The 15787-nt window shown below is 32.5% G+C and overlaps 1 protein-coding gene across 1 annotated transcript; it reads right to left on the reverse strand.

Moving 5' to 3' along the window:
- Positions 1 to 229: 229 nt before the first annotated feature.
- LOC123553623 (beta-1,4-N-acetylgalactosaminyltransferase bre-4-like) lies at positions 230 to 7617 on the reverse strand. Its single transcript, XM_053542357.1, has 3 exons — positions 7507 to 7617; positions 1308 to 1540; positions 230 to 421 (listed from the first exon to the last, which is right to left on the reverse strand). Exons 2-3 carry the CDS (start codon positions 1431 to 1433, stop codon positions 230 to 232), a joined length of 318 nt encoding a protein of 105 aa, XP_053398332.1. The 5' UTR covers positions 1434 to 1540; positions 7507 to 7617.
- Positions 7618 to 15787: the final 8170 nt, after the last annotated feature.

Raw genomic sequence — 15787 nt, forward strand, 5'->3', positions numbered from 1 at the left:
GTCATTAAACATCATTCCATAACGTGTCCTGTTTAGATAGAATATATGAATTTACTTAACTTATATTTCATTAAAAGTTATTTACAGTAACTTCGAATAAGACTGTGGTGATTAAAGGAATTTCTTTTTTTTCGTAATATCAGCATCATTGTTCCAATAATATATCTACCGACATGAGTTGGAATCAAACAAAACATGTATAATACTTTTTACCAATACATGCTCAAACTTACGTGTAATTTCTTGTATCAATAGCAGTTGCCATATGTTTAGGGTGGTCACTGCATTTGTACTCATTTCTAAGGGTTTCTGGCAGAAGATCGACGTCGTGAAAAATAAAACAGTTGTAATTAGATAGCCTCGATGATTCTTCAAACCCGGCATTCATTAATAGTCCTCTGTTGAAAGCTGCATACGGTGGCTAAAACCAAAGATGTTTTTTGTCACTTCATGAGACACCGTGGAGATTAGACACGTAATATTTGACCAAAGTTTAAAACTATATTATTGCATAGACTTACAATAAGCCTGGAAATATACTTCATGAGGCGGCTGAACCAAATCTATTTGTTTGTTGGTTAGTGTTTTATTACTTTTCAGGAACTCTATCACTGGTCTGTTAGAGACACTTAAGCTGATAAATGGTATGGGGTGTTGCAACTTTCTCCTGTTTGTATGTTCTTAAAATTAAAAACACCTTTGAAGCTCACAAAATCCGACAATATTTCCCATAGTATAATGATAAACACAATTCTTTGAACTTTAAAATTTAGCACTACCACTGTGCCAACTGATTGAAATGGAAACGAGTTATGTTAAGCATCGCTTACATGTGAAAGTCATCTTGGCGTAAAGATAAGAACTGATAGATACTTTTGCAAAGCACTGGCCGTTAAAATGATTGAATATTAAGTATTGTTTTGGTTTCAGAAATTGCGTAAAAACAGCTGTGCTATAATTAGTAGAAAACAAGTTTTCCTTATGCAATAAACAATAAATAAATGATAATTGTTTCAGTGTAACAATTGAGGAACATGTTTCAACGAGTACTATGTGAAATATTATGAAAATGTAAATATATACATCTTACATTTACTTTTAATTTTCTTTTCCTGTCGTGTTTCATATTAGCATTTATAATATCAGATATATTTTACTATACCAGAACTTAAAATGAAACATTAAATAAATTGACTAACGTCATACTTGTTGAAAGTATTATTATAATGTTAAAACTTTGAAAGTAACATTCTTAGATACAAATCACAAGAGCACATTTGAGAAATCTTATATAAATGTGTTCTCACCATTTCAATAACAAATATCCCATACTCAAGTTGTTGTTGTTGTAAAAACGGGTGAATATTTCTCAAGAACACCTTTAGATGGTTTTCTCTGTCCCTGTAAGGGATGATAATTGCGATCTTCCACATAGATATGCAATTTTTAGGTGTAAAGCGTCCTCCAAGCTGTACATTTTTTACTTTATTTTCAACAATGTGCCAGGGAAGAATCTCAGTAGATATGTTGTAGGATGAACCTACATGTAAAAAATATATCAAGTAACTTGTCTACTAGCCTCAAGCGGATGTAAACATATAATCAAATATGATGAAGTATACATTAATTAATTCTATTATGATATATTATCTCATTATTTCTATCCTGTTTGAACGGAGAGTTGATAGGATTGGACATGCCAACATGTATGGCAAACCAATTGTCCAATAATTACGTGAACCCTAACTAGGTTTTTCGAACGTTAAACTCCCTTTTTCAAATACTTATCTATATTTTTGAGCGAAAACATAACATAACGAACGTAAACCATAGTTTACGATCGTAAAACAGGTTTACGTTCGATAAACTAGGTTTCTCGATTGAACAATGAATTTCGGTCGTTATCCTAAGTTTATGAGCATGAACCTATATTAACGAGCGTAAACCTGGTTTTACGTGCGTGAATCATGATAAACGAAAGTAATCTTTGGTTTATAATCGTGAACATGGGTTTACGACCGTAAATAAAGGTTCAGGCTCCTGAACATAGGATAACGACCGAAATTCATAGTTCGATTGAAAAACCTAATTTATCGAACGTAAACCTGGGTTCACGTTCGTAAACTATGATTTACGCTCGTAAACTCAAGTTCACTGTCGTAAATATAGGTTCTCGCTCGTAAACATAGGTTCACGTCCGTAAACTATGGTGCATAGCAAGCCAATTATCCATAATTACATTATTGGTCGAAGAACTAGGGTTGTCAAATATTAACCTATATTTACGAGCGAAAACACAGGATAACGGTCGTAAACCATAGTTTACCCTATTGAACCCATACTAACGTTCGATAGATTTTTCTATTGAACAATAAATTTCGGTCGTTATCCTAAGTTTAAGAACGTGAATCTAGGTTCACTGGCGTGAACCATAGTTTACGAACGTGAACCTATGTTAACGAAAGTAAACTTTGGTTTATAACCGTGAACATGGGTTTACGACCGTAAAAAAAGGTTCACGCTCCTGAACAAAGGATAACGACTGAAATTCATAGTTCGATCGAAAATCCTAGTTTATCGAACGTAAACCTGGGTTCACGTTCGTAAACTATGGTTTACGCTCGTAAACGCAAGTTCACTGTCGTAAATATAGGTTCTCGCTCGTAAACATAGGTTCACGTCCGTAAACTATGGTGCATAGCAAGCCAACTATCCAATAATTACATTATTGGTCGAAGAACTAGGATTGTCAAATATTAACCTATATTTACGAGCGAAAACACAGAAAAACGGTCGTAAACCATAGTTTACGCTATTGAACTCATACTAACGTTCGATAGATTTTTCGACTGAACAATAAATAACGGTCGTTATCCTACGTTTAAGAGCATGAATCTAAGTTCACTGGCGTGAACCATAGTTTATGAACGTGAACCTAGGTAAAAACCGACAATCATAGTTTTGTTCGAGAAATCTAGTTTCATGCTCTTAAACATAGGTTCACGCCCGTATACCAACGTTCACGCACGTGAATAAAGGGTTCATGTCCGTAAACTATGGTTAACGGTCACGGCAGTAAACCTAGGTTTACGGTCGTAAACCTCTGTTCATGCTCGTAAACATAGTTTCAAAACCATAAGCATAGGTTTACGGCCGAAATTGATAGTTGATTTGATAATCCTAGTATATCAGTAAACTAGGTTTTTCGATTGAACTATGAATTTTGTTCGTTATCCTATGTTTACGACCGAAAACTTGTGTTTACGAACGTGAACCTGCGTTTATTAGCGTGAAGTATGTTTTACGACGTTATCTTATAGGTTAGTATTAAAAAACCCTGGTTTTACGCTAGAAAAAATAGGTTTGTCGGACGTAAACCTAAGTTTACGCCCGTATACCCAATTTCACGTTCGTAAACATAGGTTCACGTTCGAAAGTATAGGTTCACGTCCGTAAACTATGTTTCACGGTCATAAACATACTAAGTTTCATCGCCGTAAACCCATGTTCACGCCCCAAATTCATTGTTGATTCTATAAACCTAATATATCGACCGTAAACCATGGTTTACGTTTGATAAACTAGGTTGTTCGATTAACTATGAGTTTCGGTCGTTATCCTATGTTTACGCTCGTACCCATAGTTTACGAACGTGAACCTATGTTTACGAGCATGAACTATGGTTCTCGGCGTTATCCTATGTTTTCGCTCGAAGATATAGGTTAATATTCAAAAAACCTTGTTTTACGTTCGAAAAATCTGTTTTATCGATCGTTAACCCTAGTTTTTCGACGGTGAACTAAGGTTTACGTAATAATTGGACAATTGGCGTGCCATAAACATGTCTGCAACAGTATTAATAATTCATAATACTGCTAGACAGCAGATGCACGTTAAAGGAAACATTTTTCAGAGTAGTGTCAATTAAGACTCAGGGAAGAGGAAATATTGCCTGTGGACTGAACCAAACCATTGAGAATTGCAACCCAGATAGAATGACATACATAACGAATTGCTTTATGAAAGGTGCTAAGGCAATTGAAATTTATTCTAGATGAATTATGGTGCCAATGTTATTGGAAGAGTAATTTATAGGATTAATGAGACATATATCTTAGATATAAATCGAGCAGTTACATTAATTTTACAGACGCATTATGACACTAAAGCACGAACATTTTGAAATCGAAATAGGCGTTTCGAATTCTAACGTAATGCATCTATAGATTGTGTCTACTTTAAGAAAACGTGTCTAAGGAAAGCTTAAATATTTAAATTAATATTTTGATTTTGCCATAAAAGCTAATGGCCTGGAACAACATGGTGATTTCATACTCATACAGGCAGATATAGCTTGGATCTAGTAATATCCGAGTCACTTAATGGTGTTTACGTACAGAAATGTGAGCCTGGAGTCGGACGCCCTGGACCATTTCTATTTAATCGATGTGAGCCTGGAGCCGGGAGCCTTGGACATTTCTATCTAATCAATGTGTTGTTAAGGTGGGTTCTAGATGTTAAGAAAGAGAATATCACTAGTAGGAGCGCATTATTTAGGAACTTTAAACATTCGAACAAACCAGAATTTTGCTGTGACCTAAGAGCAATAAACGTTTTAAAAGATAAGGAGCTATAACATTTTCTAACTTATCAATCACACTTTAATTTCATTGCTGGATAATTGTTCAACTTAAGATTTATTCTTTTTATTTTTCAAATCTTTGTGTATGATTTTTCATTATCTGAACTTGTTACTTCAGCTAAAGTGCAAGCAAATTTTGTTGTTATCAAGTTTAAGCATATATTAAGTATAATTTACCCTCAGGGTGTCCTATTCTTATCGCTATCATTGTATCCATTGAGCGTAAATTTTCTTCATATGCATTTTGAAGGGTATTGAATAGTTTTGTTTAACATGTTTAAAAGTACTGCAAAAATGCTTCAATAACCTAACTGTCTTCTTGTTTTGCACGTCATATATGAGCTTGAGTAATTAGATTCTTTAGTTTTCTAATCTCCAGTTTTCAGTTTATTAGGAAAAAACACTGACGGAACACCTCCGGCAAATGCAACAAATACAGGAATAGCAGGAACTAGTCTTAAAGTAGACGAGAAACACATAGAACCGTCTTGCTTAGCTTTGAAGATCAGTGAGAAATTACGGCAAAACATTATCTTTTAAAAAAAAAATCAGAAATACTTGTGAAAAAAACACTTCCAATAATTACCTTTACAGGCATATTTCTAATTGAAGACGAGCTGTCTTGCCCTTGGTGCTGATTGAAGGAGAAAATACCTTCTAAGACACATTTCTAAATGGAGATGACGTTTCTTGCTATTGATTCGGAGGGGTTGGGGAGGGGGCAAATATTTCTCGGTAAAGTTTTAGGTAAAGCTTTTGCATTGTATATGTATGTAAATAAGATGCAGAATTATAAGTTAGCTACTAAAGTATCTAAATGTTAAAGTGGACGCAAAGAAAAAAAACTGTTATGGAGCGAAGTCAAGAATGTAAACTTAAAAATGAATTAAAATAGACATGCTCCAATACACACCATTTCATAGCGGTGTAAGTATGAATGAGTACATGAATAACATACAAATTGATTTAACTTTGTTTCAAAATGTAAAATCACTGCTTGCAAATTTCATACGCTTTAAGTACTGCGGTATGTTGTGTCTTTTAGCGATGCACCAAAGCATATGATACTAGCTTAAAATGTCACACTTACGGTAATATTTAGACGTAACAATGTTAGTTGTTTAAAATATATTGATAAGAATTGGATATTTTATGAATTACAAGTTTTAGTAAAGTTAAGATAATTGTTAGGGAATGCGTTTCTTTAAAGTTTTTACTTACACATAAGAATAAGTATACTTTGGTTATTGAATAAAACATCAATTTTAGTTTCTAGCATAACGATATAATATAATAAATTTGTTTAAAACCCTGTTTGGTATGTAAAGTGTGTTTATATTCGCAGTTATTTCCACGAAACAAGCTTTAGTTAGTGCTTCGGGGCATGCGCCTTTCATTACCTCAATTAGACCGAGTCTGCTGTTATGTTTCTCGGTTGCGTTCTGTGGTTACAACTGATCATTTCATGGATTTTATTAAATACCACGACAGCGGTATTGACATGTTATTTCGATTTTATTTGGATCATGGAAAAAAATTATTTTTACTGTAAAGAAATCCACTAAAACCGGTGCTAGGAGGCGTGAGAGGTGTTGTACTTATTTCTACTACTCAACAATCGAGCTGAATTTGTTATTATTCTGATTGATTGCATTCTGTGTGTTAAAAGGAACTTATCACAGATTGTATTTATATTCATAATGTTTGCAATTAAATGACTATTTCATCTATTTTTTTGACGTCGGGGGAATGACAAAATGCCATTACATATTGTCAGTATATCACTGGTGTAATAACACTTTAATGTGGACATTGTTTTAAACTTTGAAGATCTTGGTCTATATGACTTTGTTCACAACGGATAAAATGGACAAAATGTTGATGTTTAGCACAATAGCTATTTTTCTTACTTTTTATACTGAATTTTTTGCTCTTTTAATAAAGTTGATAAAATGCTTGACATTCGTACCAATTAAAAATACTGCTTCCTTATTATACGACTTGACAGTTGATCAAAATAAGATCGCACAAAGTTAAGAGCAAGAACATCCATAAGAGTAGTTACGTTCGTACTGCCTCTCCGAAAACAAAACTTACATCAGTGTATGCACTGATTAGTAAATAATAAACATTTATACTAAACTAAAAAGATAACGTTAGACAAGAATGACAAAACAAAAATAAAGGAGCAATTCAATTTGGTCAAAAATCAACGTACACGCAGCTGTATCACGTAAGTGTGATTACACTCCATGATAATGACCGACAAATATTACAGCACTGAGTTCAAGCTTTGAGAGACGTTTCACAGCCAAGACATAAAGAAGGAGAAAATTATAACAAGAACAAAGATTCAAATCCAATAAGGAATAGCTACGTTCCAAATACACGGTCTCCAAACGGAAAACCATACAAAATATATATATAAAGGAAAAACATCCAATGGGTTTCCTCTATCTGTATTTCTGTCTATATATATATATATAGACAGAGCGTGTGAAGTCATTTTTTATATATCGTAAAATTATATATATATATATATATATATATATATATATATATATATATATATAAATTGGATCTTTAACAGGTTACTTGCACGAAAACCCTCACTGATTATTCCATTATGTTTACAAGTAACAGATCATTGTAGATGAAAGTAAGCCATTAGACGAATCCTGACACATGTAGTGCTTACAAAAAGGCATTTTATCTAAAGCACAAAATGCTCATGACACTGTTCAAATTAAAAAGAAAGAAAGCATGCTCATGTTCTCACAGCAAAATAGGAAAAACATGAAGGGCTTTAAAATTAGCAATCATTGAGTAAGTCATGATTTAACAATTTGCGCTTGAATACTTACTTAATTCAGAAGAATGACATAACGGCTGAACATACACCTTATCTGTGACAAACAGCCAACTGGTCAAACATGCAGCACATAACAGAAATGCCGTACCTCGTATTTTTCTTGTCATATCTGTTCTGTACTGCAATATACAGAAATGCTGTATCACATATCTTTGTTGTCATATCTTTTTGTACTACAATATAACGACATGCTGTATCTAGTTTTTTTTCTTGCATTTGTTCTGTACTATAATATAAAGATATGCTTTATCCCGTGTTTTTCTTGTCATATGTATTCTGAACTGCAAATTAAGCAAATACTCTATCACGCAGTTTTCTTGTCATATCTGTCCAGTACTGCAATATATAGAGGATTTGTTAGTTTTGATTGAATATGGAATATATCTCACTGAGAAGCGAGAAAATTTCAAATATTTTCACGAGCGCGTAGATTTACTCACTTCGAGGGTTAGAGAGATATATTCCATATTCACGAAAAACAAACAAATTCTCTTTTTATTTTATGCTTAATTACGTAACTTGTTGCATTAAGTAAAATAATTTGAATCGAGAAATATACTATAAAGAACAAAGTGCGACTACAATGTTGAAGTAGATCGGCATTTACAGTGAGTGATATGGATACTACACTGATAAAACACAGTATTTCATCAGCTAGCATAAATTACAAATAGTGTTAATCTGGAAAATAATTCAAGTGTAAATAGCTGGCTGCAATAACTAAAAAGTAGGTGTTTTATAAAAAGAACTGTTTCCCTTTGAAAACATCTTTTCTTTAAATTCCTTTGTTTGACACGAACGGAAAAAATGTTCTAGTAATAAATGTGTAAAGTGTTTACAGACACAAAAGAGAGTTTGAGATTTTAACCGTCGCCTTCCCCTTCAACGGGTCTTGCGATGTTAACGTATGAAGTTGAAGTTCGATTAAAATTCTTTGAGATTTCAAACTTTAGAATGAACCTTACTTCTTTTAATCCGCCCATTCAATTTATCTGTAATTATGATCGTTTTACTCGTGCATTTTAATATCAGTTTTACAAGAGATTTTAGAATTAAATAAAACATTTCAATTAACATAATCATAGCATGGATATTAGTGCGATTACAAAAAAAGAAAAACGTTTTATATAAAATGATGAGAGAAAATAAAAATGATAATCATATCAACGTATTCTATTGATAGTGTTCTTGAAAGATATCACAGTTAATATTTTTCAAACAAAAACATAAGACATCAGCTACAACAAATGCATTTCTCGATATACTTTGAAGTTAAATATATCAGATAAAGCAAACACAAAAGGCTGTTGCCTAGTATTTCATAGTTTTTCTTAAGGTTATTTTTCACTTTGAACTGGTACTTTGTACATCGAATTCCTTAAAAAAACGCTTTTTACTTGTAGACTGTTCCTGTTGAAAATCTAACCTTGTAAGTGTAAGACTCAAAGAGGGATTGATCCAAATGCCACTCTTCCATGTTCTGGGTCCGTGCATGTAAAGAATGGAGCTATCCCATACGGCTAACAGGAAACCTCTCGCATCATGATATCATAGATCTAAAATTGTCTAATACTTAAAAAATTCTGTCTTACTAGTACCATTTTATATTTATAATTAAAACGCAATTGTCTTATTAAGTGTCCAGCAGAAACGGATTGATTCTATTTGGACGTTAAAATTAAATGTTCCACCAAATGTTAATCGTGCATTATCATTTATTTTTCAAGTAAAATGACTGTCATGCCATGTGTCTCCATCCAGATTTCAGTCTTTGATGTCGTGTATGTGGACAGAGTAGATGTACAAAGACTGAAGTTTTGACTTCCGTGATATCCCATCTTCGGACGTTCAAAACTTCATTTCTTACGACAAAAAAGGCCCATCTGGTATAATCAATACCGCCTGAGGACACAAATATGCCGAAGAAGTTAACGTTTTAACAAAATCTCAAAGTTTCTCAAAGTCAGTGGATAACTTCATACTTCCAGGCTCAATTCAATGTACTTAGTTAAAATCATTGGCCAAACAAAATTTCAACATTCTTATACTTATTAATAGTGTTTCGCATCAAATTTAGTCCAGTTATACATATGGATAATCGAATAACTTAATAAGCAGAAGTCCTGAAACTAAGCTTTTTATTTCACATAGTAATAAAACGAAGTCTTAAGCTTACTAGAAATTACATGGAAAACTTTAGTAGCAACGTCTGATATAAATAAAATACACGCATATTGGTGACGTTTTACCCCAAATATATATGAGAGACGTTGAATGGGAAGGCGAAGGTTGAAATCTCAAACTCTCTAATGAGTGTATTTTGGCTTACCTTTCTTAGAAAAGGGATGATTTGGTCTGTGTATATAGACAAATTGGCTAAACGATAATATGATGACTATCTATTTTTGTTTAATACAATGTATTACTAGATGAATAACATTACTAAAACTTAATCTTACTTATTAAAAGTAATAAATTGTCCTCTGTTACAAAGATAAAATCCTGATGCACTATTGGCTTTGATAATTATGTTATTACAATGAAACACTATGTTATTGACCTTTCATCTTCTCTTCTTATACCCATGTTCTTACTTATAATTAAGGTATGCTACTATCGCGTTTTAGCTTCAATGTATCTATGAGGCAAATTCGTTATAAAAGCGTTTGATAACATTTTGCCTATGTTTAACTTTAATTTAAACTATAATTTTACAAGTATACCAATATACCAGAGCAACAATAGCCTAACTTTTAAGGACGTGATTAAACTGCAAGTCAAAATGCTCCTACCTCTGTGCGTTTTTTTTTTGTATAGCAGAAACAGCATTTTGGTGGTTTAAATTTATTTGTCATTGCGCAATCAAAAAGGAAAGCGTAGCAACTAACTGTAGAAGTTCAATTACCAAACATACTCTGTGCTTTACGATTTTCGCATTGAAACACTTTTGATAAACTTATTTGTAAATTGTACAAATATTTGATGGAAATAAGCATTGTGTTTAATTTTTCCTAGTTTATAAACTACATCCTTATAGTATACGGGTTGCTTTGGATAAAGTTTTCGGAGTGTTCTTTTAGGTTCGAGTTATATTTCTTTAAAATCTGTTACAAAACGCTTCCTGCGGTTAATGATAACTGTGTCCCTTTAGTGACAATATTTAGTTATAAAGACTTCAATAATAAAACCTTACTCTGAGCAAGCTGTTTAATTGCAAAATTCTGAAACATAATCTTATAATCAAAACTTATAAAAATGATACTGGTCATATGTTACGGTTAACTATCAGACTTTCTGGTAGATTTATTTTAGGTGTTACGTCTAAATGTAATGATGGCTTGTTACTTAAATTACCAGAAGAAACATAAAGCAAAAATGCAACTAAAGTTTATTTTGAAAAGTAACAATTCAAATACATACCTTGAAAATATTGACAAGTCCGATTATAATATTCAGAAATATTTCCAATCTTGTCGTAGTTAAATCTAAATCCAATCCGTATTATTTCAAAATATTTCAGACAGTATCCAAAGTGATATAGTATATCCCAAGAATGATTTCCTTAAATATATCTTTTTTTAATCAAAGATATTAATGTATATCTTTTACATGTTAAATGTCCAAACAAATACATTCTTAATAAAGACTTATAGGAAATCTTTTTGTAAGACTTTGCTTAGGATCGACCTGTCCTCAGACAGTTTCAAATTAAAACATTCTGGAAAGTTAGAACACTTTCATGTATTACCAAGAACAAAGATAAAAAAAAAACGAAAAACCCATAAACCTAGAATATAAATTATGTTAACACCTTAATTATCAGCATTTGTTATGTAACTTTCTGGAAAAAATATAGAAATAACTAACTGGCATGCGCTTTACAGTAAACATTGAGTCAATAATATGAAATAATAAAGTGAATTATAATAGAGAATGACTTGTTCAAAACATGGGTGAGTAAATATAGAACATTGACCTTAAGTCTGAGAATGATATTCTAACAATACTCTAACTTTGTCCAACGTCCGCTTATCTTCATCAGATGATTTCCCGTGATCGGTAAATTGCGTCTAATGAGAGAGAAGTATGTCAAAGGTAAGACCATGAATGCCGGTTGTCAATAAATGAACCCTTTTATTACATTGTTACTGTTACTTTAGATTAATCTACGTATGTAAATAAGCCAATTTTGTATTGTTTGAGACTTAAGTGATCAAGAATGAGTACCCATTAGACAGAAAACGATTTTCAATAACTGGAGAACATTGAAACCATAACACATCAACCTACACGTGTTAAGAAGAACTAAATATTTTTGAGACAAGTAGTTTGAAGGTCGAGGTTAAAACAAAATAATAATTTGAGAAGACTTTGACCTATACATATTATGACGTTCAATATTGAAAGAGTTTTTTAAAAACGTTTGAGTTGGAAATATTTTATTGTTTTTAAAGCAGATAGGAGTAAGGGGGCTTTGGGAGGTCTCCCCCGAGAAAATTTTAATATTTGGAATGCCCGTAAGTGCGTTTTCCTTGCATCTTGAAAGCATTTTCCATTAAGATTTTCAGTCAATTTTATAACAGTTTTCAAGGATAACTATCCGACATTTGCCCAATGTTGATGTATTTCACTTCTGAGTGTGAAAACAACTATTTCAACCCCTCAGGCGGTGGCATTAATAATGAACGCTTTATCAAGATTCGAACTTGACAACTTGCCGTCTATGTGAGCAACCATACACACAGTACAATAAGCGAGGTCATTAGTTTCATCGTAATGCAACCACGATCTATTGGTGAACCACGAAGGCTGAAAACTTTTGTTCACCGGATTTTTCTAACCAAAGGTGCGTTTCGGAAATTTAAATGTCTTAGGTTGATTTGGAATTCCAAGCATGTCCATTTTGCAGCAGTACGTTAAGCAACAAGTTAAGCATACGGTTTCAGAATTTAGAGTAGATAGAAACGAAGTTTATATTGTTTTATAGTTGAGATGTACGTCGGCATTTTATTTGATTTAAAGCAATTATTTAAGATTATTTAAAATAATTAGAAGAAATTAGCTTTCGGTTAGTTCTGTTTTATTACACCACGAAAAACACAAAGGGAGGTAACTGACGCAAGCTAAGGCAGCGTTTATATCGCTCTCGAACAAATATTAATTAACGGATTAAGTTAACCTTATATTTTGGAAATTTTTGACAATAAAGTTGTTTAAAGCGTATTGTGATAGTTTGACCGGTTTGCGTGTTAAATATGTCTGGGATAAAGGAGAAATCCGGCGAGACAGTAAGTGACAATGCTTTTTTAGAAAAACAAAATGGCGGTGATTACACAGATATCCCGCTTGTGTTCTTTCAAGAATCAAGTTTATTCGGAAAGCCAAAACAAAATACAGATCGCTCAGATAGACAATACATAACCCATGAAGAAATGTATAAAGGACTGAGTCTAACTATTGACCCGACACACATAACTGGTTTGCAGAGAATAAACGGAATGTGGCGTATTTATATTGACAATCTGACAGACAAAGCCACCCTCATCGCCAGCGGAGTCACCTTAAGGGAAAAATCTATCCCAATACTTCAAACAAACCCTCTACGTATAGATTTTGAAAACACAACACGAATTCGTATTCAGCATATCCCGTTATCTGCCGATGATGGGATCATAACGAGGGCACTTGTGTTGAAAGGCATAGACGTTATTTCTTGTATTCGCGAAAAGCTTCGCATAAACAATAAATTGACAAACTGCGAAACGGGAGATCATTTGGTCAATGCAAAGATTTCTACCCTAAAAGAGCCTCTTGAGCCGTTTATACAATTTGGTCAGTTCAAGGCCAAGGTTATTCATAGGGGCCAGGTGAATAAATCACTCAAATGTGCAAAATGTCTTCATATCGGACATACAATTTTCACTTGTAAAAATGATTGGAAGTGTATAACTTGTCGTGTGATCGGCCACAAAAAGGGACAATGTGATGTTTTAGAAAACGCATCCTCAGGGTACCTCTGAAAACTCTGACGAAGACGAATCACGTGACAGTAAACACGTCAACGAGAAAGGCTCTTCTCAGGGAAAAATACCCGAGAGTGAAAGGCAAGCTCCACAAATTCCCTTGTCTGATCCTCTACCCGAACTACGCAAAAAGAAAAAGTTGAAGAGAAGAAAAGCAGGACATATTCAAGGTAAACCGCATATTGAAAGTTTTATGGCAGGTGCATCTAACGGTACAGGTACACCAACTGTAAACAAACAAAGGTCAAGTTCAGTGACACGGCCGCCGCCCTCTCCTATTGAGACATTAAATGACAGAACGAAAAAGTCGTGCAACAATCGGGATTAAGCGGTGGACATATGTACACTGTTATGACTTTGTATGTAGACAGCCGATCATGTATAATGGATTATGGTACAGATTACGGACATGTTTCTCTTATCTCATTCAAGAAATAAATATTACATTTAGAAAATGCTATTTTTCTACAAGTCAAGAAATCTAGTATAAATAACATATATACATATATAAATATATACATACGTATATTCTTCATATACATATTGAAACAAAAATAAAACATAGTATAGAAAACGTATCCGACATTAAGATTTTTATTATTAACATTTACAAATTGATGGAGCAATAGTTTTTCTTGATTTTCGAAAGGTCTTTGATACTGTTGAGCATTCCTTTTTATTTCAAACTTTAAAATCTTTTGAATTTAAAATGACTTTATTCGATGGATTAAAAAATTATATTTTAATTCTCAAACGTATATTTTAAATAATTGATGGATGTCAAAACCTTTTAAGCCAGAACGAGGCGTTAGACAAGGGTGTCCCATTTCCGCTTTACTTTTTATAATTGTGGCAGAAATAATGGCACTTGACATAAGGAACTCTAATAACGTATGCGGCATAGCTGTCAAGGTTGACAATGTTGTTAAAGAGTTAAAAATCTCACAGTTAGCAGATGAAACTAGGTTATTTCATCAAACAAAATATGACATACTTAATGCATTAAACATTATTGAATGTTTTGGACTCTACTCAGGTCTTAAATTAAATAAAAATAAAACGGAAGCTATGTATATTGGTAAAAATAAATTTGGTACAGAAATCATTGGAAAGTCAAAACCAATAAAGGCTCTTGGAATATATTTTGGACACAATAAAACAGAATGTGAGCAATTAAATTGGCAAAGCAAATTAGAAAAATGTAAATCAGTCATCAAGAATTGGTCAAGAAGAAATCTAACGATCTATGGGAAAGCTCAAATCATTAAAACGTTTTTAATACCAAAATTTACTTACGCTATACATTCCTTAATAGTACCTAAAAATGTTGTACAAGAACTGAATACAATGATATATAGATTTTTATGGAACAACAAAAACGAAAACATTAAAAGAACAACACTAATTGGTAATAAAATTGAAGGCGGAATTGACATGGTAGATCTAGAATAATATATACAACATTTTTGCCAGACTTCTACAAAAATATTCTTGACATCTGGATTTTTGTAAAAAAAAAAAAACGGGGAACAAACATCCAAAATCATTTTTAGAAATAAGAAAAGAAGTTATTTGGGGAAATAGGTGTATAAAGTATAATGGGAAATCATTATTATTTAAGAACTGGATTAAATCGAACATAATATTCATAAACGATATAATAGATAAAAATGGAATACTTCGTCAAGAGCACATTTAAAATAAACTTCTCTATAAAACAAATTGGATCGCTGAAATAAATCTTCTTAAAAATGTATTTCAAAAACTTGGATTCACGCACTCCAGAACGAACATTCGCGTCTAACGAAAGTAAAAACAAAACTCGAGTTGTGCATATATAACACAGAGATTCACGATTTAACAAATAAACAAATCTATAAACACATGGTTAATATGAAATTTACGAAACCGTACATACATAGGTATTGGAACGCCTATTTTAAAGAAGACATTAAATGGCTGCCTTTTTTTATGGTTTTTAAATAGTTTACATGATAATAAAATAAAACAATTCAAATATAAACTTTTTCATAGGATTTTTCCTTGTAAAGAAATACGTTTTAGATGGAAAATGGTTGAATCACCTTATTGCAATGTGTGCGATGTAGTTGAAAATTACGAACATGTATTTTTAGATTGTACAGTGGTTCAAGAAGTTTGGAATTTGATTTTATGTGCACTTATCTAATAATGTCTCACGTGTTATTAGAGACTTAATACGATTTTTGCAATGTTAGGTTTTTGTATTTA

The sequence above is a fragment of the Mercenaria mercenaria genome, chromosome 4 (assembly GCF_021730395.1).
Source record: "Mercenaria mercenaria strain notata chromosome 4, MADL_Memer_1, whole genome shotgun sequence".
Classification (NCBI taxonomy): Eukaryota; Metazoa; Mollusca; class Bivalvia; order Venerida; family Veneridae; genus Mercenaria; species Mercenaria mercenaria.